Source organism: Helicoverpa zea, chromosome 13, assembly GCF_022581195.2.
Source record: "Helicoverpa zea isolate HzStark_Cry1AcR chromosome 13, ilHelZeax1.1, whole genome shotgun sequence".
NCBI classification, from domain to species: domain Eukaryota; kingdom Metazoa; phylum Arthropoda; class Insecta; order Lepidoptera; family Noctuidae; genus Helicoverpa; species Helicoverpa zea.
In genome coordinates this window covers 1,126,222-1,144,695 of record NC_061464.1, presented here as the reverse complement: position 1 = coordinate 1,144,695, position 18,474 = coordinate 1,126,222, and the positions used below count along the sequence as shown (strand labels likewise).

General features: G+C 34.1%; 1 protein-coding gene across 6 annotated transcripts in view; it reads right to left on the bottom strand.

Annotated features, from left to right (window-relative positions):
• LOC124635517 (protein Fe65 homolog) overlaps positions 1–18,474 on the bottom strand; it is a 73,616-nt gene that overhangs the window by 51,492 nt on the left and 3,650 nt on the right. For 4 of the 6 annotated variants that reach the window (XM_047171395.1, XM_047171398.1, XM_047171399.1 and 1 more), the window contains exon 2: positions 11,134–11,311. In XM_047171395.1, the coding sequence (XP_047027351.1) occupies positions 11,134–11,275 (142 nt within the window). In that variant the 5' untranslated portion in view covers positions 11,276–11,311. Of the gene's footprint in view, positions 1–3,772; positions 3,890–11,133; positions 11,312–18,474 lie in introns of those variants that run through there. The other 2 variants (XM_047171401.1, XM_047171402.1) reach the window with 1 other exon arrangement.

Below are 18,474 nucleotides of genomic sequence, written 5' to 3'. Positions count from 1 at the left end.
CTTGTAGTATAGTTTGTTTTATTTCTTTCCTAGTTTTTTATCTACTAGTCGATTTTTTGCGGTTTTATTAGCGTCCCGTGGGAACTACCGCCCGTAACCGGATAAAATATAGAAATGATAGTAATCTACACTAATATTGATAAAGAGGAAACATGTTTTTGTTTCTGCCCTAAAAGCTCTGAAACTACTGAATCAATTTGAAAAAATATTTCACTATTAGAAAGCTAGACTACCCCTGAGCAACAAAGGCTATATTTTATCTGGGCACGGGCAGAAGTTCCCACTACACAGATAAAACCGCGAAAAACAGCTTACAAATATTAAAACTATAAAAATCACAAAAAAATCCTGAAAGAATTCATCTCCATTTTCCAAATTGATATAGTACAAACAAGTACTATGAAGTGCTGAGTCACATGGCTCCGAGGTCAACGACCCGCCTGTCCCATTTACTGTGGTTTATGGCACAAACCATGTTCCAGACTTAAGTAGATCGTCAACTATGGTTACCAAGAAAGTTGGTATTTGATGAAGAAAGCTTGTTATTTAGATAAAGTAAAAGTTTTAACAAACAGGATATTTTACAGATTGTCATTTTTTTTAATGATTCAGATCTATGGTACCCTATGATGTAACTAGCAAATTAGTACTTGATCTGTAAACCTGGACATTCAAGTCTGAAATCGCCAAATACAAAGTAAAATTATTTTATTTTATTTAGGCCTTTACAAGCACTTATGTACGTCAAACATATAAATAAGTTTGATTCTAGTTGCCCATTCCAAAAGTAGCTTCCTATGGAGAAGAACGGGCAAGCAACTCAATGGTTACTCTTTCAAAAAGTAGTAATACTAGCCAATCCGCTTCGAGCAAACGTGGTAATTTAACGCTCATACCTTCTCTGTATGAGAAGAGGTCTGTGTCCTGCAGTGGGCAGTAAAAGGCTGCAAAAGATTGCATTCACGTCTATATAAATAAGACACGAAGGATTATATGCCCTTTACATAGTATATAAAACGTGCAAAAAATGCGTTTGTTTTATGGGAACTGGGAACCCCCTAAAGTATTATTTTACTCTAGTTTTCAGTGTTTGTTGTTAAAGAGGCAACAGAAAATTTCAAATGTCTAGGTATGAGATACTGGTAACAAAGGGACAGCAAAGTCTTGAAAGTACGGTCCTATTTTACACTTAGGGTACGGGGCAATAAAAATTACACTCTTTCTGCCTACCCCAAACTAAACAAAAGCACATTGCGTGCATCATCAGTTCAATAAAAGTCACATTTGAGGTCAACGCACTGCCAGAATCCAGGTCGGAGTCGATCCATCATGAACCACCCATTTCCTAACATGTGATCAATCATACCTCCCTTTTGTATGTAGGTTAAGTAAGTCTTTGAATGTTTTGGGTCAGTTTAGTAAGAAAGGAAATTGTTTTGTATTAAGTTGTATTGTTGGGGTTGGTAGTACATTAAATTTAATGTAGAACGATTTGGGACACGACAGGGTAGGTCTGTGTTAAGAATGATAACTATAAAAAGTGTGGTAAAACTAAGTCAAAAATTAAGCTAGTATTTGATGGTTAGGATTAATAACTACACACAAAGTGTGGTAGGTAAAACTTAATCAAAACTAAGCAAGTATTTGAGAGTAAATCTGAAAGTATTAAGAATAAGTGGACAATTTATGTACATTGTATGAAGTTTTGTAAACTTATGCAACGAGCTGACATCGCAATGATGAAAAATGTAAAGAGAAAATAACTGTTAATATTGAATTTGAATTCAGTTTCACTTTCTCAATGAAACAAAAAACATGTAATTTCATTCTGTTACGTTACTTTTAAAATGAAAGTATTATCCTCAAAAAGTTTACATTACTTTTAATGACAATAAAATAAATAAAACTAAACAAAATATGTTAAAACCGAAATGAAAATAGATCGAGTTTAACCCTAACAGCGGGTAAAACAACGAGCCCTCTTAATCTTAGTTTAATCCCGGATTAACCCTAATTAATTGACCAGATTTACTACGGGACCCGCTAGGGTTAGGTAAATACATGTATTTTGTAAACTGAACAATATTATTTTTAACTATAACAAGCCTAAAAGAAGGTTATTCAATGTGGTTACACCCGTGTCCCGTGGAGACTACTTCTGCATCTGGATAAACTATCGATGTACCAAATATAATTTAAATCAGTTCAATAGTTTTGGAATGAGAAGAGATTTTGGACCTGTATGTTTATAATTATTAAATCATCTGCCTAGCCTTTTTCCAACTGTGTTGGGGTCGCATTCCCGTCTAACCGTATGCATCTGAGTACCAGTGTTTTACATAGAGCGACTGCCTATCTGACCTCCTCAACCCAGTTACCAAAAAAAAGTCGCTTGCGTTCAAAAAAATAAACAAATGAAAAAAGTGCGATTATAAATGGTCTATGCTCACGGTCACGGTTGGACAATCACTGTCCACTGGTACAATGTTATATTCATGTGTACCAGTCGTAAATTAGGCTTAACTGTTACTTTTGTAATGTCAACAAAAATAGTTATATTTTTATTAGCTGCATAGTGTGTTTGCAGTGTAGGAACAATATTGTATAGTAAAGCAAAAAGGAACATAATCTTCATTGCACTATGTCAGTATTTTATATTATGTCTGTGGTTTTTTATTTAATAGTATCGTAGGGAAATTTTTATTTTCGTAACGTTTTTTTTTAATAGATTGATAGATTTTTCGTTTCATGAACTAAAATTGTGTGCCCATTAAACTGAAGAGCGTAATAAACGTAATGCTAAATAATTTTAGTGCAGTCAATCTTTTTTTATCTCGCTTACGTTTTCTAAATAAACAAAAAAAAATATTTATGACAGTCATCTACTCCTACTGAAATATAAAAACAAAAAAAAAGACTGTGCCCTACTTGCATACAATTAAAAAAAGTGCAGCGAATTACCTTGATTTAGTTGCTAAGTAACACAAACTTGTATTTTTTACTTTTAATTATTATGACATGGCCCGTATTTTCGATACTGGCTTTATATCAAGCTTGCTTTTTATAATTTGTTTTATGGTCAATCCATTGAAATGGCCAGTATTTTTGATACTTGAGATACCTAATTGAACATGTTTTTTTTATATATTTATTCAGCTGTTGATAATTTGGACTGAAAGCCAGAAACCCCGTATTGTAAGCAATATTATGTAAATAGGTTTCAAGCTTTAGGTGTACCTACCATAGATAAGGTATCCAAAAATGGATGGGCAACCAGTTATTAATAATTAATTTCAAAAGCGTCGGCGTCAGTTTGGCATTGATCGCATAATAAGACGAACATAATAATCGAAACCTATAATTAAGCCAAACAATGAACATAACAAAAACTATTCGCTCAAGGAGACGCAACTCATCTATTACGCATCAATTAAAACCTTATTAACTATTGAAATAATCATTAACTCAAAAAAACAAGGTAACAATGATTAAAAACAAAAACATTTTTGTAAAAAAATATCGATGTAAAAATCGGTTTTTAAACACGCATTCACAACACTAGAGACATAAAAAACCGTATTTGTATAGTATTGAACGTTATTAAACTCTCAAGTAGAATTAACTGCATGGAAAACAAATTTCCTTCGAGCTCCTGTCCCAATAAATCTCATCCCACACGCCATCACATATTACTATTTAAAACAGCCATTTTGAATAAAACCTCATTAATTTTACCGATAAAATTCTACATTTAAAAAATGCCGCCAAGAACCTTTTTAGAAAAAATCAATATGTCACTACGATTCTTTTTTTAAACGCACTCCACTGTTCACTTTCGCAGCAAATGCGCAACAACGCGTTCAGCCTCGCATACGGCCGGTCACAGACTGAACGGTGGGGGCCGCCCCTGTTAGTCCGTGTACACACGGTACAGTTTTATTGAACAGAAACATGCTATTGAAGGAAAATATAGGATTTTTATTGCCCAAAGGATTGATTGTTTTACATGAACATTTTAAAGTAAAAAGGTTTGTAATATAAGCAAGTTTATTTTGATTTATAAGCGCATGTTGTCGGCACTATTTTATTGAGCGTGTGAGATTTTTCGTGAACTCTTGACCTTTCTATCCTTGCCAGAATTACTAACCCGTGTATGCTTGAAAAATTATACCTTATTTGATTTAATTACACGTTGCTGTAATTATTTCTTTTTCTGGGAAAAACGCTTTCCATTCCATATATCTTTATTTTCATTTAGATCAGAAATCATGTTACAGTTTTAATTTTATTGTTTTTTAAAATCACATCACACACACATCACAAGCAGCGAGTTTTTTTGGACATATACTGCCAAATAACTTCGCGATAACTAATTTGGTTCTTTACTCAGAAAAAAAGTAACGGAAGCTAGGAAAACAAATTGTAGAAAAAAAATGTTGCTTTTAAATAGCAATAAATATTGACCCTTACGACTATTTTACCTAGCTAAACTGCTAAAAAAACTAGCCTGTCAGTCTACAAATCCTTGTAGACCGAAGTACAAAATAAGTGCTACCTACATTGATGCAACATTGTTGACGCAAACGTGACGCTCTGCTGCGCACTGCAAGCGTTCTACATACATGTGCACTCAAGTGCAGGACTGTGCAGTACTATGCAGTTAGGTACAGAGGTCAATAAGGGCGAATATCCTTTGATTTTTTGGGGAAAATAGGGTGAAAAGAGCGAATGAGAGAGCAGTTTTTACGCTTGGCGTGATCGGTCCCTGGATGGACCTTGTCGTCACAATTTTTTCTGTATTGCGGAAGGCACAGTCATTCGTACTTCTTTGGTAGTTGTTACGGGTAATAACCAAAAAGTCTGATGACCAGTCTTGCCAAGGAGTATCGGGTTGCCCGAGTAACAGGGTTGAGGTCGGGTAGTCGTTCTTTTAAAACCCTGGTACTCAGCTGCATCTGGTTTAACTGGAAGCTGATCTCAACATAGATTTTGAAATCCTGTTCTAAATTATCTTTTTAATGTTCTTGGTCTGGGTTTAAAAGTAGGTATCAAAAGACAAAAGAAAAAAGTCTAGATCATTTTTGTGGAATGCGATCAATAACTTTAGGAGGACAGCTTAAGATGGTTTTTAGCGTACCTAAGTAACATTGGAAAGGGCTATGCCCTAATAACGTAAAGATACTTCAAAATATTTTAAATACATACTGTTATTACAAGCATCGGCACATTAAAGCCTAAAAGCCAACATTATCAGTTATGACGCATGTTTCGACCTAATGGAAAATCAATGGAGGCCATTGTATTGACAGGCATATCAAACATTCGTATGAATTACATTACTTATTCATGTAAGTAAGCATTTCTCTTTTGTTTTCTATATGTATGTGTATACAATGGTAGGAAAATATTTAAGTAGTGACGAAGAATAATATTTGTAACTATATGTTTTGGGAAATCAGTTAAAGGTTGTGCTTCGTTGAGTTTTTTTTTTAAAGAAGGCTTAAAAGAATTTATGTGTTTTTGCAAAATTGGTTTATCAGGAACTTATAGGTATGTAGTATTTATATCGTTTATCTATACCTATGTATATTATTTGATCATCAGAGGAAAGAATGTTACTTGTGAGATGACGGCAGACAGAAGAGTATGGAAGATGAAAACATGCTGCACCGAACCGACCTCACGTTTAAAATTTTAATGCAATGCAAAAATGTGCATTTCTAATCTTTTAAATCTTAATTTTTTTGAAACTCAAAACCATTAATGTATTCGATATAAAGCAGTGTGACGACTAACTAAAATTGGAAAATGCATTCACATTATTTTTTATGTTTACATAATTCACGATTTATTTTTAATTGCAAGCAAAGATTTACAGCAACTTACTTTTAACAGTTGTTACAGGTTTATTCTTCAAGACGTAACTGAACAAACCAGAAAATATCAAAAACCGGCACATCACACCCACATTACCCTAATTATCACAATTACTATTACTACTTATCTAGAACTAAAATAACGACCACCCATGCACGCACTATGAATGAACTGAAAGCACTAGCCACTGAAAATTCAACCTTAAAAAGTCTGGATGGACTGAGAAAAAGTGAAGTTCTATCTCGAAAGCGTTAAGGTTGAGAATGGCGTGGCAGTTTCGTGGAGTTATGACGTTTTGTCCGAAGTGGGTTGGTTGGAAAATCCGTATTAGTGAGTCATGGTACTGAAAACTCGCATTTGTGGGGGTTTTTGGGGGAGGGGGTGGCACCATGGTGGCGCCTGTAACCCATACATTTCTTATTAATCAGGTGTAAATAACGAAATATGGGGATCGGGCCTTTTTACATGGTGTTTTTTTTTGTTATGGTAATTTCATTAACCTTTTACGGGAAATGGAGTGTTTGAGTGTTATAAATGGAATTCTCCTGTTTGTAGGCTGTTTCTTGCGTATGGTGTTTGTCATCGGTGACTCGGTGAGTAATGAAAAGCCTTTGTAGTATTCTGAAATCGAATGTTGTGGATATAAGTAGAAATATGATATTGTGATTTTGTAGAAAAAATATTATTTATTTACATTTAATTAAATCTCTCTACGTCTCCTTTCATGTTGAAATTAATTTTCAAGAAAAAAAATCTAGGCGAACACGACAAAAAAGATTTATTGATATACCGATTTTTTTAAGCCGTTGACTACCGTCAATTTTCAAGGGGAAATAGCATTTTTTGTACTGAAAAAACGATCAGACCACAAAAAAAACATTCACCCAATTATGTCAATAACATCAACAAAAGCGAGTATTATAGGAAATATTAAATATTACACTTAAGTGCCAACAATATGAGTCGTGACTATTGCTCATTGCGTAACCGACCGTCAAAATATAGTGCCCTACATTAATGACCGTTTGTTCTCTTTATTAAATGTTAACTGTTAAGCTTTTTGTGAAAATCATATTTGTTACACTTAGAAACAGCTAATTTGGGTCAGTATTTTAATGGTAAAGTGGGTTAAACATAGAAGTAGTTCCTTAATCCGAAGTTTGTATGGTCAAAAGTAATTGAGTAACTTTAAAAGTCGCTTTTTAGAATTTGAATAAAACAATTCTCCTGGAAACTTTAATGCTCAATTATAAGTCTGTCTGTCTGTCAGCCTTTAAAATCAAAAACATTAAACCGATTACGATGGATTTGATACGAAGATAGTTTAGAGCCTGAGCTAAGCAAGAAATAAGGGTAAGGAGTAAAAAGTTATCCAAAGTTATGTTTTATATATTACATAGGCGCCGGTAGTAATTCTTCGAGACACAGGTAGAACCACAGAAAGCAGCAGAAATCTAGTAATAGAACAGAATTCAGTTCGATAGATTTCAGACCAATAAGAATTATCTACAAAACATTAGAAAAGGGTACATGCTTCAAGTTAACCTCCAGATCCGATTGAACCCACAACAAAAACCTAGTATTGTACATATCGACTGCAAGCAAGCAATACCTCCTATCTGACTCCGGGTGGATTTTGAAGGGGAACAATAAAACTTAATAAAATCCTTATTCCGAGGAAGGTATAATGAGATACTGAAAATCCAAGTTTTCTTTTTCTAAGCATAGTATTGATTAATAAAGTTGTTTGTTTTTATTTTGAATCTAAAGGTAGTTTATGGTAGATACAAGTTTTTTGGTTTTTTGAAACAAAAATGTCAGATAGGAGGTATTGCTTGCTTGCAGTCGATATAATAAGGCACATTAACTTCATCTAATAAACTATAGACACGCCCAGAGTAACAACAATAGTAACAAGTCGTGGTCAAAATAACAATATGTGCGCTTGCGCAATATGACCGCCAAATATAATGCACTGCTCTACTTAGATGCGAGTGATTTCTTATTCTTTAACTGTTAAGTTTATCTATTTGTTAAGTGTATATCAAAGCTAAAGGTCACTCATTCACTTACAGAAACACGAAATATCTTAAAGTGTAGCAAGCAGACTTATCGAGAGAGATCAGAATATTTGAATTGCTGAAGATAATAATTATCTACACAAGTATTTTAAAATGCCTGATACCTACGTATTTTAAGCAAGGCATCAAATATCTATACTTAATATTGTAAAGCTAAAGGGTAAATACACGAACACTATCAGTAATGACTGGTCGGATTTAAAAAAAATCTTTCAGTGTTAGATAGCCCATTTATCGAGAAGAAGTAAGTTCACCAATAATGTGTAATTTAATAACTACCTAAATACCACATCAAGTGAAGAAATTCTTCTCCATTGCTGTCGACTGGGAGCGTGCCTAAGAGACTGGCAGCATTGCCATTCTGGATGGCTATCCTAATTGCAAATGGGGATATGATTTATTATAATTTACGTTATCTTTATAAAAAAGAAAACAGAAGCGCCTATATTTTTCTGCAACCTACTGTATTTATTTATTTATTTAACAGTTTATGTACACAGTTGATGAGACAAGAAAATATGGACCAATGAAGTACTTGGCACTACCTACTTCTTTCTTAAGAAATCTCAATTTATATCTGTGGATATAAATCGCTCAAGTTATATTACAGTTTCAAGCTACAAATGTAGACAGTTTCCACAAGGGATTTAGCGTGTGCCTGAACCAGTAAAAAAACTGAAACCTATAAGCAGACACAAGCTTTTCATTCCTAATATTCGTGTGACCTTTGGTGACCTACCTGTGACGTACGGATTATGAAAGACAGAAAATAAACCCAGACTTGAAATTAGACATGAAAATCTAGACACGAGGGACTAAAACGGAATTAAGTAGGTAAAAACCTTGAATTTTTTGCGAAGAGATTTTGAAAAAATGTACTAGTTTACATACATTTTTCGACGTATTTTGAAAGGCACGTGTAATAATGGAGTACTAGGAGTTCATAATGTGTAGGCGTTCTATGAACTATGAATCAATGTACCAAGGCCGCATGAGTAACGAGGCTGCATTAGTAAGCGTATGAGTGAAATGTATCACAAGGGAAAGGTATTGAAAGACGTAGGTATTAACTGGTAAAGAACATAATTATGAAAAATATGACGGTGTTAATTTAGGAGAATCAATGAAGGTGAAACAATTTTTAACCTCATATGACCCTAGTAACTTACGTACAAGCCATACGCACCGAGCGGCGACTAAGTAAAAATTAAAAACTACCAGGAGCACATAAAATGTAGGCGTTCAGAATCTATGAATCTACAATGCACCAAGGCTGCGTCAGACGATAGCGGGGAGGGAGTGGCGCGGGGGAGGGCAGGCGCCAAGATGTCTGCCGATAGGGCTGCCTCGCGTGACTCCACTGGACTATTTCGGGTGAATTACGAACAGGGTTGCCAGTTATTGGTATTTAGCCAGTTGATATAAATTTTCATAGATCTGGCATTCGAGGTACGAATGAGTAATAACGATCGATTTGTTTATTCTTTGGCTTGTTGTTTTTGTTACGCATTATGTAAAGTAATTAGGTACTTTGATTTCTATTCCTGGAACACCGTATTTTTTGTGAGTTACACGAGATCTTCGCTTTGATATAACTTAAATTAGGATTGTTGACGTAAAAGTGTAACGCAAAAGTTAGTTTTTTGCGCAATGTAATAGATAAAGACTTGAAGATGTTATTCGAGTAGGAAAAGCAAGTCTTAAATAGAATTAAACTAGTAAGTTACTTATTTACTGGTAGAGATAAATCTATTTAATTCTTATTGGACCTACATAAGTTACGAGAAGATAGTTTTATTTTTTCAGTTAAAATACAAAAATAATTATCCAGCTTTATCTGATCTAAATTAACATTAAACTGAAGTATCATATAAACTAGCCTAAACCAAGATAATAACAAAAAAACTGTTACCAAAACAGTACAGCTAAGAATCATCAAACCTTTTACGACGGGACTCATATTCGCCTTTACCGTATCGAGAGCCGCAGCCGTCAAAACAGTGACGTCACAACGAGGCGGGTCGAACATTGACTCGAGATGTGGCGATGAAGCAGACGGCACTAATAAGGCTTTTTGGCTTTATTTAGTCTATCATTTGGACAATACGTTAGTTATTTATGTTCGTATTTTTAGCTAGGCATTGGTTGTTGTATTAAATGTTCTATAATGCTAGATGAAGTAAAATTGTTGTACAGCACAAGAGAGATATTTTGTATACGTGTTTGCAGATGAAAGTCTCTGAATAATGTGAATGGAAGTAAAATCCTCCTGTAGGCGGTAGATAGAATGACAGCACTTTTAAAATAGGCCTTCAGATATTTTATGGAATTTGATTGCCTATTGAAGTTTTGCTTTACGTAAGTACTTTTTAAGATATCAGAAAGCAGTTTTGAGTTCTACGAAGATACACTATTTTGTAATAGAATTAGAAAATACCCATTTTACCTAACCATTTTCTTACCAAAAACTAATCAGACTTATCCTCATGAACATAACATAAAATACTAAAATCAACAAAAAAAGGTATGCGATAAAAACAGGGGTGCTAAAAGGTCGTTGACACTAGATGGTACAGATATGACAAACCTTTGCAAAATTCATCCGATAACATCAAAAACACGACGCATATGTTAATGAACAAGAGGGTAGTTTTACATTGTTTTTATATCAGGAATATACGCCATAAAGTAACCCTGAAATAGGGTGCGAGAAATTATCGTGTTAATTGTATGATAATGGGGTGAATTTGTATTTGGGTGGGGTGTTTTCAGATTATTATAGTTTCATGAAAGTATTGAATGGGATAGATTGAAAGATAATACATATTTTTTTATAGTTCGTCTACTCAATTTACCAAATTTTTATTTAAATAAATGTTTGCAATATTGGATGATAACCATATACTTAAAGCTGAATTAGCTCGTGGTTTGCACTTACAATAACTATACTTTACAATAACTAGGATGAACGAAGAACGAAAAGCGTGTTCAGCTTACAAACCTGAAGATCCTGGTACTGCTTCTTATTGCAAAGGTGGATTCTTTCCCTGAACTGAATGAATACTGAAGACTGAATGTTAAAAACGAGCAGCGTTAACCATGCCGAGGGCAGGCCTGCTATCGAGAGAACGGTCGGAAGAAGGACAATAACAGCTTTAGACTATATTCCACTGACCTATGAAGCTGGCCTCGTCCTGGCGATCATGAAGCGCGTGCATGACGAGGGCTGCGAGGAGCGCGGGCCGCGCCGCGGGCAGGCCTGGTGCCAGGCCGCGCAGTGACACCGGCGCAGAGCACAGGATCGCTCCGCTCAGCATTCCCTAGCGCGCCACAGGTAGCATGCCTTGCTGCGCCTAGAATGCAAAGGAATATTAATACATTGGAAAGGTCTTTGAAGTTCATATCTAAATTGGAACGCATGTCTTCAAAACAGGCTGGTAAGTTAGCACTTGTCGTGAGATGTAAGACAGTCCCAAAAACACCCATCTGCCTATGTGTTGCTGGGATTAACCAATATAGTTACCAGATCGAACATCCACCGATTAGTAGGTATAACCAAGGAATTGTTATGCTCCACAGTCTATTCAGATTCAGCCACACACAGGATAGAAATCTTTCTCATTCCAATCACTTAGTTAAAAATCATCAGTTTTTCAATTAAATAGTCTCACCACCTCTTATTACTTTAAAGATCTACGTTACTTTAGGACTACCTATATAGAATTCCATCATTCAAAATTGTTTACAAATCCGTCTCTAGCAAACTAAGAATATTTTTCGATATCTATTTCAAAGATAAGCTCCCTAAACTCGAATCCTTCCTTTCAAGTTTGAACAAAAATCATTTTGTACTGAAAAGTATTTTCAGCGCTGTATCACTAGCGAAAGGAAGCAAAACAACATATTTTAAACTTGATGCTTCCTCCCCTTGGGAAAATATTCGATGTAAACAGATTTCAATGGAGTTTTCACTTACAAAAACACTTAACATTTGGTTTTTTTTTTGTCATCACCATTAGCATTACCTCTATAATCAAAGAGTAGTAACTTCACTGTCACACACAATTTCTCATTTTCACAGCAGTCTTTTCCGCTTTATTTACATTAGGCTTCTACTACCTAATTCATCATCATCGAACCTTTTTATTATCTTTACTTCACTGCAGAGCAAAGACCAGTGTATCTTTTCATTTAATGAAGGAATGAGCGTTAACACCTATAATACATCATCATCATCCTCCTGCCCTTATACCAATTTTATTTGGGGCGCAGCATGTTTTCTCCTTCCATACTCTTCTATCTAACGTCATCATAGTAACATACTTTCTTACCATATCTACTTTCACACAATCCATCCATGGTTTCTTTGGTCTTCTTCTTCCACGTTCATACTTATCACCTTCCTCACAACATGACTCTCATTCCTCCGCATCACATGCCTATTCATTAGTAGATTGGCGCATTCGTTAGTAAGGATGTTTTCATTGAACAGATCACTCAATTTATTGTTATACGCGACGTTGTTTATTTAGTAATGATGATTTTATATTGATCATTATGTTAGCAATGCCTGTTGTTTAGACACATTTGTTCTTGAAGATTTTTTTCTTATGAGTTTGTACAGTATACAAGAAAATACCAACTAATTAAATTAACATTATTCTGAATGACATGTAAGTCGGTGACTATCTTGAGGAGATCACATAGGCATTTTCTTTCCAGGAACACTGGTCATGCATGGTTGCATCCGTCAGATTGCAATTACTCAGCATACTCAGTAAGCGATTGGCAGATCAAAATATAGACACCACAAAACATAGCTGATTATCTATGTAAATAAATTACTGAAGAACGCCCATCTGAAAACCGACCTGAAGAAATTAACAAAGGCAACAAGAGCTAGGACATTTAGACTATTTTCTTAATTTCATCGTATCAGAACCTAGCTCTATTGTCTAAAATTCAGATTTTATAACAAAAGTGCTAGATAAAAATCTATTCCCAGATATTATCAGTTCACAATCAAGATGTCTTGGTTCTTTGTGATTCAGATTACAATACAAATGTCAAGCCGGTTAATTAGCGGGTCCGTTTGATCTTTTGTTGGCACAATGGGTGTGAACTCTCGGCTTTCTAGGTCACCTGAGGACAGAAGGTACTAGGGTCGTAGGAAATGTGAAGATGTGTTTTAGATTGGAGAAAGATGTAGTCTTATATTTGTGTTACATAATTAGGTCACAAATAGATCAGAATTTTGTGAAAATAATACTATGTATGTATATTGGACATTGAAAATGATTGGACAATACACGTAAAAACAGAAAGAGGTTTTTGACGATGAGCTGATGGGCAAAAAATGTATAATCGACATGATTTTCCAGATTATCGATGAGATTAAGCCTATTTTAACGTTAATTAAGAATCAATATCTTAAAAAACGGTCCATGTCTGCTCACCTATGTAAAGTTATAGAACATTTTCATTTTCACTTATGGTGGTACCTCAAGTTATCAGCATGACATACTTTTAGCCATAGTAAAACCAACTTCACTCGCTTTAATCTAAGGTTCAAACTTTAATCGGGTACAAACAACATGACGCTCAAGCTGGCCAAGTATTTTTAATTTCCGACGGTTCCGTGCAGTAATATGGGGAGGATCCACCGACTAATCCTATTAGCCACCCTGAATGAGGGTGAATAAATCAATGTGGCTCCAATATTGCTATATCGAGCTGGTTTACCGAAGCGTAGAAAAATTTGTTCGCTGTTAAAAAAAATAACCGACTTCTCTAATCTAAAGAAGAGAAAGTTCTCAACTTTCGTAGGATTTTTTTTATGATTGTCAACAGATTATTCAAAGATGCCTAGATCCGTTTCATTCGGTTTCAAAATTACTTATTTTAAGAATGCAGAAAAGTTGATTGATTGGGGATAATGGTGTGATAGAAATTATGTTTGAAAAATATGTTTTCAATATACATAGAGAGGTTTGATTCCTCCATGGTATTATACCTAGGTACCTATTGTAGGGCTCGTAAAAACAGATATGCTTTACTTTTTAGTGGTCACAGTTAACTTTATGGTGTTGCCAAGTCTTTCTGAATACCTGACCTCTGACTGACTGTCGCTTAGCTAATCTTTATTATAAATCTAGCCGTTCATGTTTTGTCTATAAAGTTAAAATTGGATATTAAATTGAAAATACATAACGATTTACCTCTTACATAAAAGAATTGGAAATTAAGTTCAAAACATTATGATTAACCCCTTATATAAATTTATACAGGCGGTAGAGGAATCGTTTATTTCAGTAAGGAACAGAACATTATTTCATTTAATCGGGGCATCAATATTTTCCGAATAACAATGCTTATTGTTAGCGAAGAGAGCTACAGTCATACAAAGAAAATAATAAGACAGAAATGTACCAAAATGATAAAAAATTCATTCACAATCTCAAAGTCCATTATTTTTAGTTATTTTTACACAAGAAATGACGAAGTTTTATAAAAAAACGAAGCGAAATGTTTGTATTTTTTATTATTTTCTTTTAAAACCCTTGTGGAAGTTTTATGATGTTTTGTACAAAACTTGTTGTAATGCTTGAACACTGAAACCTTAAAATAGTGAAACGGCAAAGTTTTGCGTGAACAATTTTCTTTTACATTCTAGAATTTTCCAACAACATACTATAAGGATTTTATTTTTAAGAAACTACGTCAAATACTTATGTTTTTCTTTTTTTGTAAGCTACCGTGGTAAATCTTGTTAGTATGCAACAAGATTTACCACGGTAGCTTACAATATTTAACACTATTAATAATATTTGACACTAAAATTGTCCCATGTTCCTATTAATAACCCGACATTTCTAGGATCATCATCTGCCTAGCCTTATTCCCACTATATGTTCACGCACGACAATTCGTGAAATCCATAGTTCAAGATAAATTCCCATTATAAGGTAAGCTTTGATACTCATTGGATTAGCTAAGATCTCATGGAGATTGAAATAATTGGAAAGAGTGATTGCAAGTTGTAAGATCAAAACCACGAAAAAACTAGTAGGTAATTGTTTACATCACAAACCTTCTTACCTATGTATAAATAAATATAACTAAAATAGTCTTACATAACACAAACACACGTTGCACTAACGTAGATTTGAGCAATTTAGCTGGCCAAAAGTCTTTTTTTTTTAAATAAAGGTTATCATCAAATTGTGGGTAAAATGGAAAGAGGAATACCCCAGCAATAAGAATTTACCACATCTACCTACCAAACATGCGATATGCGCTTGCACCAGGAGTTGGAACTTGACCTTAGTGCAAATTTTACGTTTTACGTTTTTAGAGATCTCGGTAGACGGTATTAAAGAAAAATTATTTTTGTGCTATCTAATTGATATTAAGCAACTATTATGATGGATTCGAGTTGTGTAGGTAACAGTTATTATATTTTAATATATTTTAAGTGTGATCACTTAATTTTTTATAGTATTATTTCAATTTTAAAAGAGGGTGTGTAAGCAAAATATTTTTTTAGTAATTTTCTTGTTTAAACACAATTTTGTTATATTATCGCGTTCGACCGCGTAACATTTTTTTTTAGTTTTAGATATTTGACATATTAAACTAGCTTACGACATATTTTTTGGCTGCGGATAGCTGCGGATGTCCGACTTACAGGCTTTTTAAGATTTGAAGCTCATACAAAAATAAAATACTTTTTTCTTTAAAATGTCACAAAGTGCATTTTTTTTTGTTTTGAGTACCTCTGGCGTAAAAATAGTGACCCTACGTTATATTTACAATAAAATACAATAGCAAGATCTGACTAATTTGGAAGAAAAACTAAATTACCTAGGAAACTAACTTTTGACCTATTAGGGTGACACACCTGATAATATAAGCAGTTTTAAACAAAGATTTGCATATTTTAAAATAGCTACGAAAGTAAAAAACTGAAACTGTAAAAAAAATCCTTAAAACTAATGAGAATTGGTTAAGCAGAACATTTGAACGCCCGACAAGTGTTGGAAATCGACCGGGGCGGCCATCTAAATCACTTAAAGATTGTAGTGAGAGGACTAAACGAAGGAAAACTAAAGAAATACGAAACTGAAGAAATGTGACCAACAAAAAAAAAACATCAAAACAAGATTATTTTGCCCTGAAACAATAAAATATGCTACTACCAGCTGAATCAAACACAGTCTGATATATCAGAGGCAGAAAGTGAGGAATAAAAAAATATTAATTTTTTTTTTACTACATTACATATTATTTTGAAATAGATATAATAAAAAATATCATAACTACTTTTAAAATGAAAATATATGATACTCTACATTAAAAAAAAAATATTTACGGTTTTTTTCAATAAAACATGCTTATTATCAAAATACAATGCTTAAATAAAATAAATAATAAAATAATGATAAAATAAAGATAGAAAAAACGAAATACATTGTAAAATATTTTTGGCCGCCTAAATTGGTCAAATCTACGTATGTGCGTTGTTTGCTCTTGTTACTAAAACAAGTTAAACTTTCAGTTACCCTTTGTGCTCCCGAAAGTTCCCATGAATTGTTAAGTAATCCCGGATTTCTGGATAATAACCTTGTTATATCCACATTGTGAGGAAGAAAAATATCAAGTTTAGAAAGTTCTCAAACTGAGCTTTGTGAAATATGTAGGCCTGAAAGTAGATTCCTAATATTAAAAAGAGGTAAAAGTCTTGCTGTTGTAATTTTCGTCTCTACTAACTAATTTTCATCGTAATTCTAGAAAACCACGATTTGTCTTTCAGGAACTAAGTTCATTGGATACGGAAAATAGTTACCTGTGAGGCTCTACTGACTCATTTTCAAAACTTAGATACTCTTTTCGATCTCACACAAATATTCCTACGAATTGAGTAAAAACCTATGTTCTTATTGTAGCAATTATGCCCAATGGTTGATTAGAACGATGATAATGTACCTAATAAAGGTGATATTACTACACAATTATTCTTCCAAGAGATAAAATAGTACAAATTCGTTATCTCAATAAATAATTTTCGACGTAAAAGCAGTCGATTTCCAACACAAGTGAGTATATAAGCACGTATCTCCTCGTCACGTTCCTTCCCTGAACGGAGGGAAAATTCCCTCACTTATTGTGTTTCGCAGGCCTGATGTACAAATCTTAATGTTTTATAGTAGGTACGTCAATATTGATTTTGTTAAAGGAACATGCTAGATGAAATAGTTGAAGTATTGAATTGTTTCAATATGTAATATAGCGAGCATATAGAAGGGTTTTAAGTACTACACTCCCTATGGTATGTGTCAATCTTATGGGGAGATTCTACCAAAGAAGTGTGTCTACGCGACGCTGTGAGTCCACTGTTATCATAACAATATTATGTTCGTGCTCAAAGGTTGCAATTTCGCGGACATTTTAGAAATGTTCGCACATTTTTTGCTGCTGTTTGCTAGGCCAGAAGAATAAAAACTATGTCCTTTCTCGAGCACTAGACTATCAGTATTTGTTTGCTAAATAACACTTGAATCGGTTCAGGAGTTTTGGCGTGAAAGCCGGAGTGATACATTCACAATATTAGTAAACAGCACAAAGACATTTATTTTTGAAAATATGGGTATGTACATGATGTTGTTACATACAGTAAGAATATAATATTCGATAAGAGCGACAAATTAACATTAACTTTCCCCAACTATTAACTGCACAAATTCACCTCTATTTACCTTTATCAGAAGTTACGACGGCCTAATTTTGTTAGTAATCTTGCCCCCATAAAGCCTGGGTCGCCGTGGTTACCTTTGCCACTACGTCACTCAGACAAAGTGTGCGGTCGACTTACCCTGAGATAGTGTAGCTACGAGTCTATATCATCGGTGTTTACATAACCGAAATGGGAGAGAAGTTATTTTTCATTATGGTGAGAAATCAATCAATATACGGATAAACAATGTAGGTAACTAACTATTTAAGGTCTGTCAAAAAGAAAATGAAATAAATGTTCATGATACTAATGCATTTATTTGATTTTGATCATGCATGGGGATGGACATAGTGGAAGGGGTCGACCAAAGAAACAGTGGATGGATTGTATGAAAGGCGAAATGGCTAGTAAGAGTGTTACTTGCGAGATTATTGGTGATAGAAGATTATGGAAGAAGAAGAAAACATGCTGTGGTGACCCCAAATAAAATTTGGTTAAGCAGGAGGATGATGACGATACTGATTCAATTATTGCACTTTGATAACAAAAAAGCGATATACCTATATTTGGTTATATGTAGTTATAATGCTAATTAAAGGCCCGTGTTTACAAGAAACAAACAGCTTCTAAGACCTATATTTTCAAGAGACAAGACACCATCATTCCCTTTCAAACTCCATGGCCCACAAATAACACTTCTCCCAATAAAAGCAAGTCCATCACTGATCGATATTGCGAGTCTCCGTAGGACCCACCTGAATTTTTAACGAAATACTTTCGGCC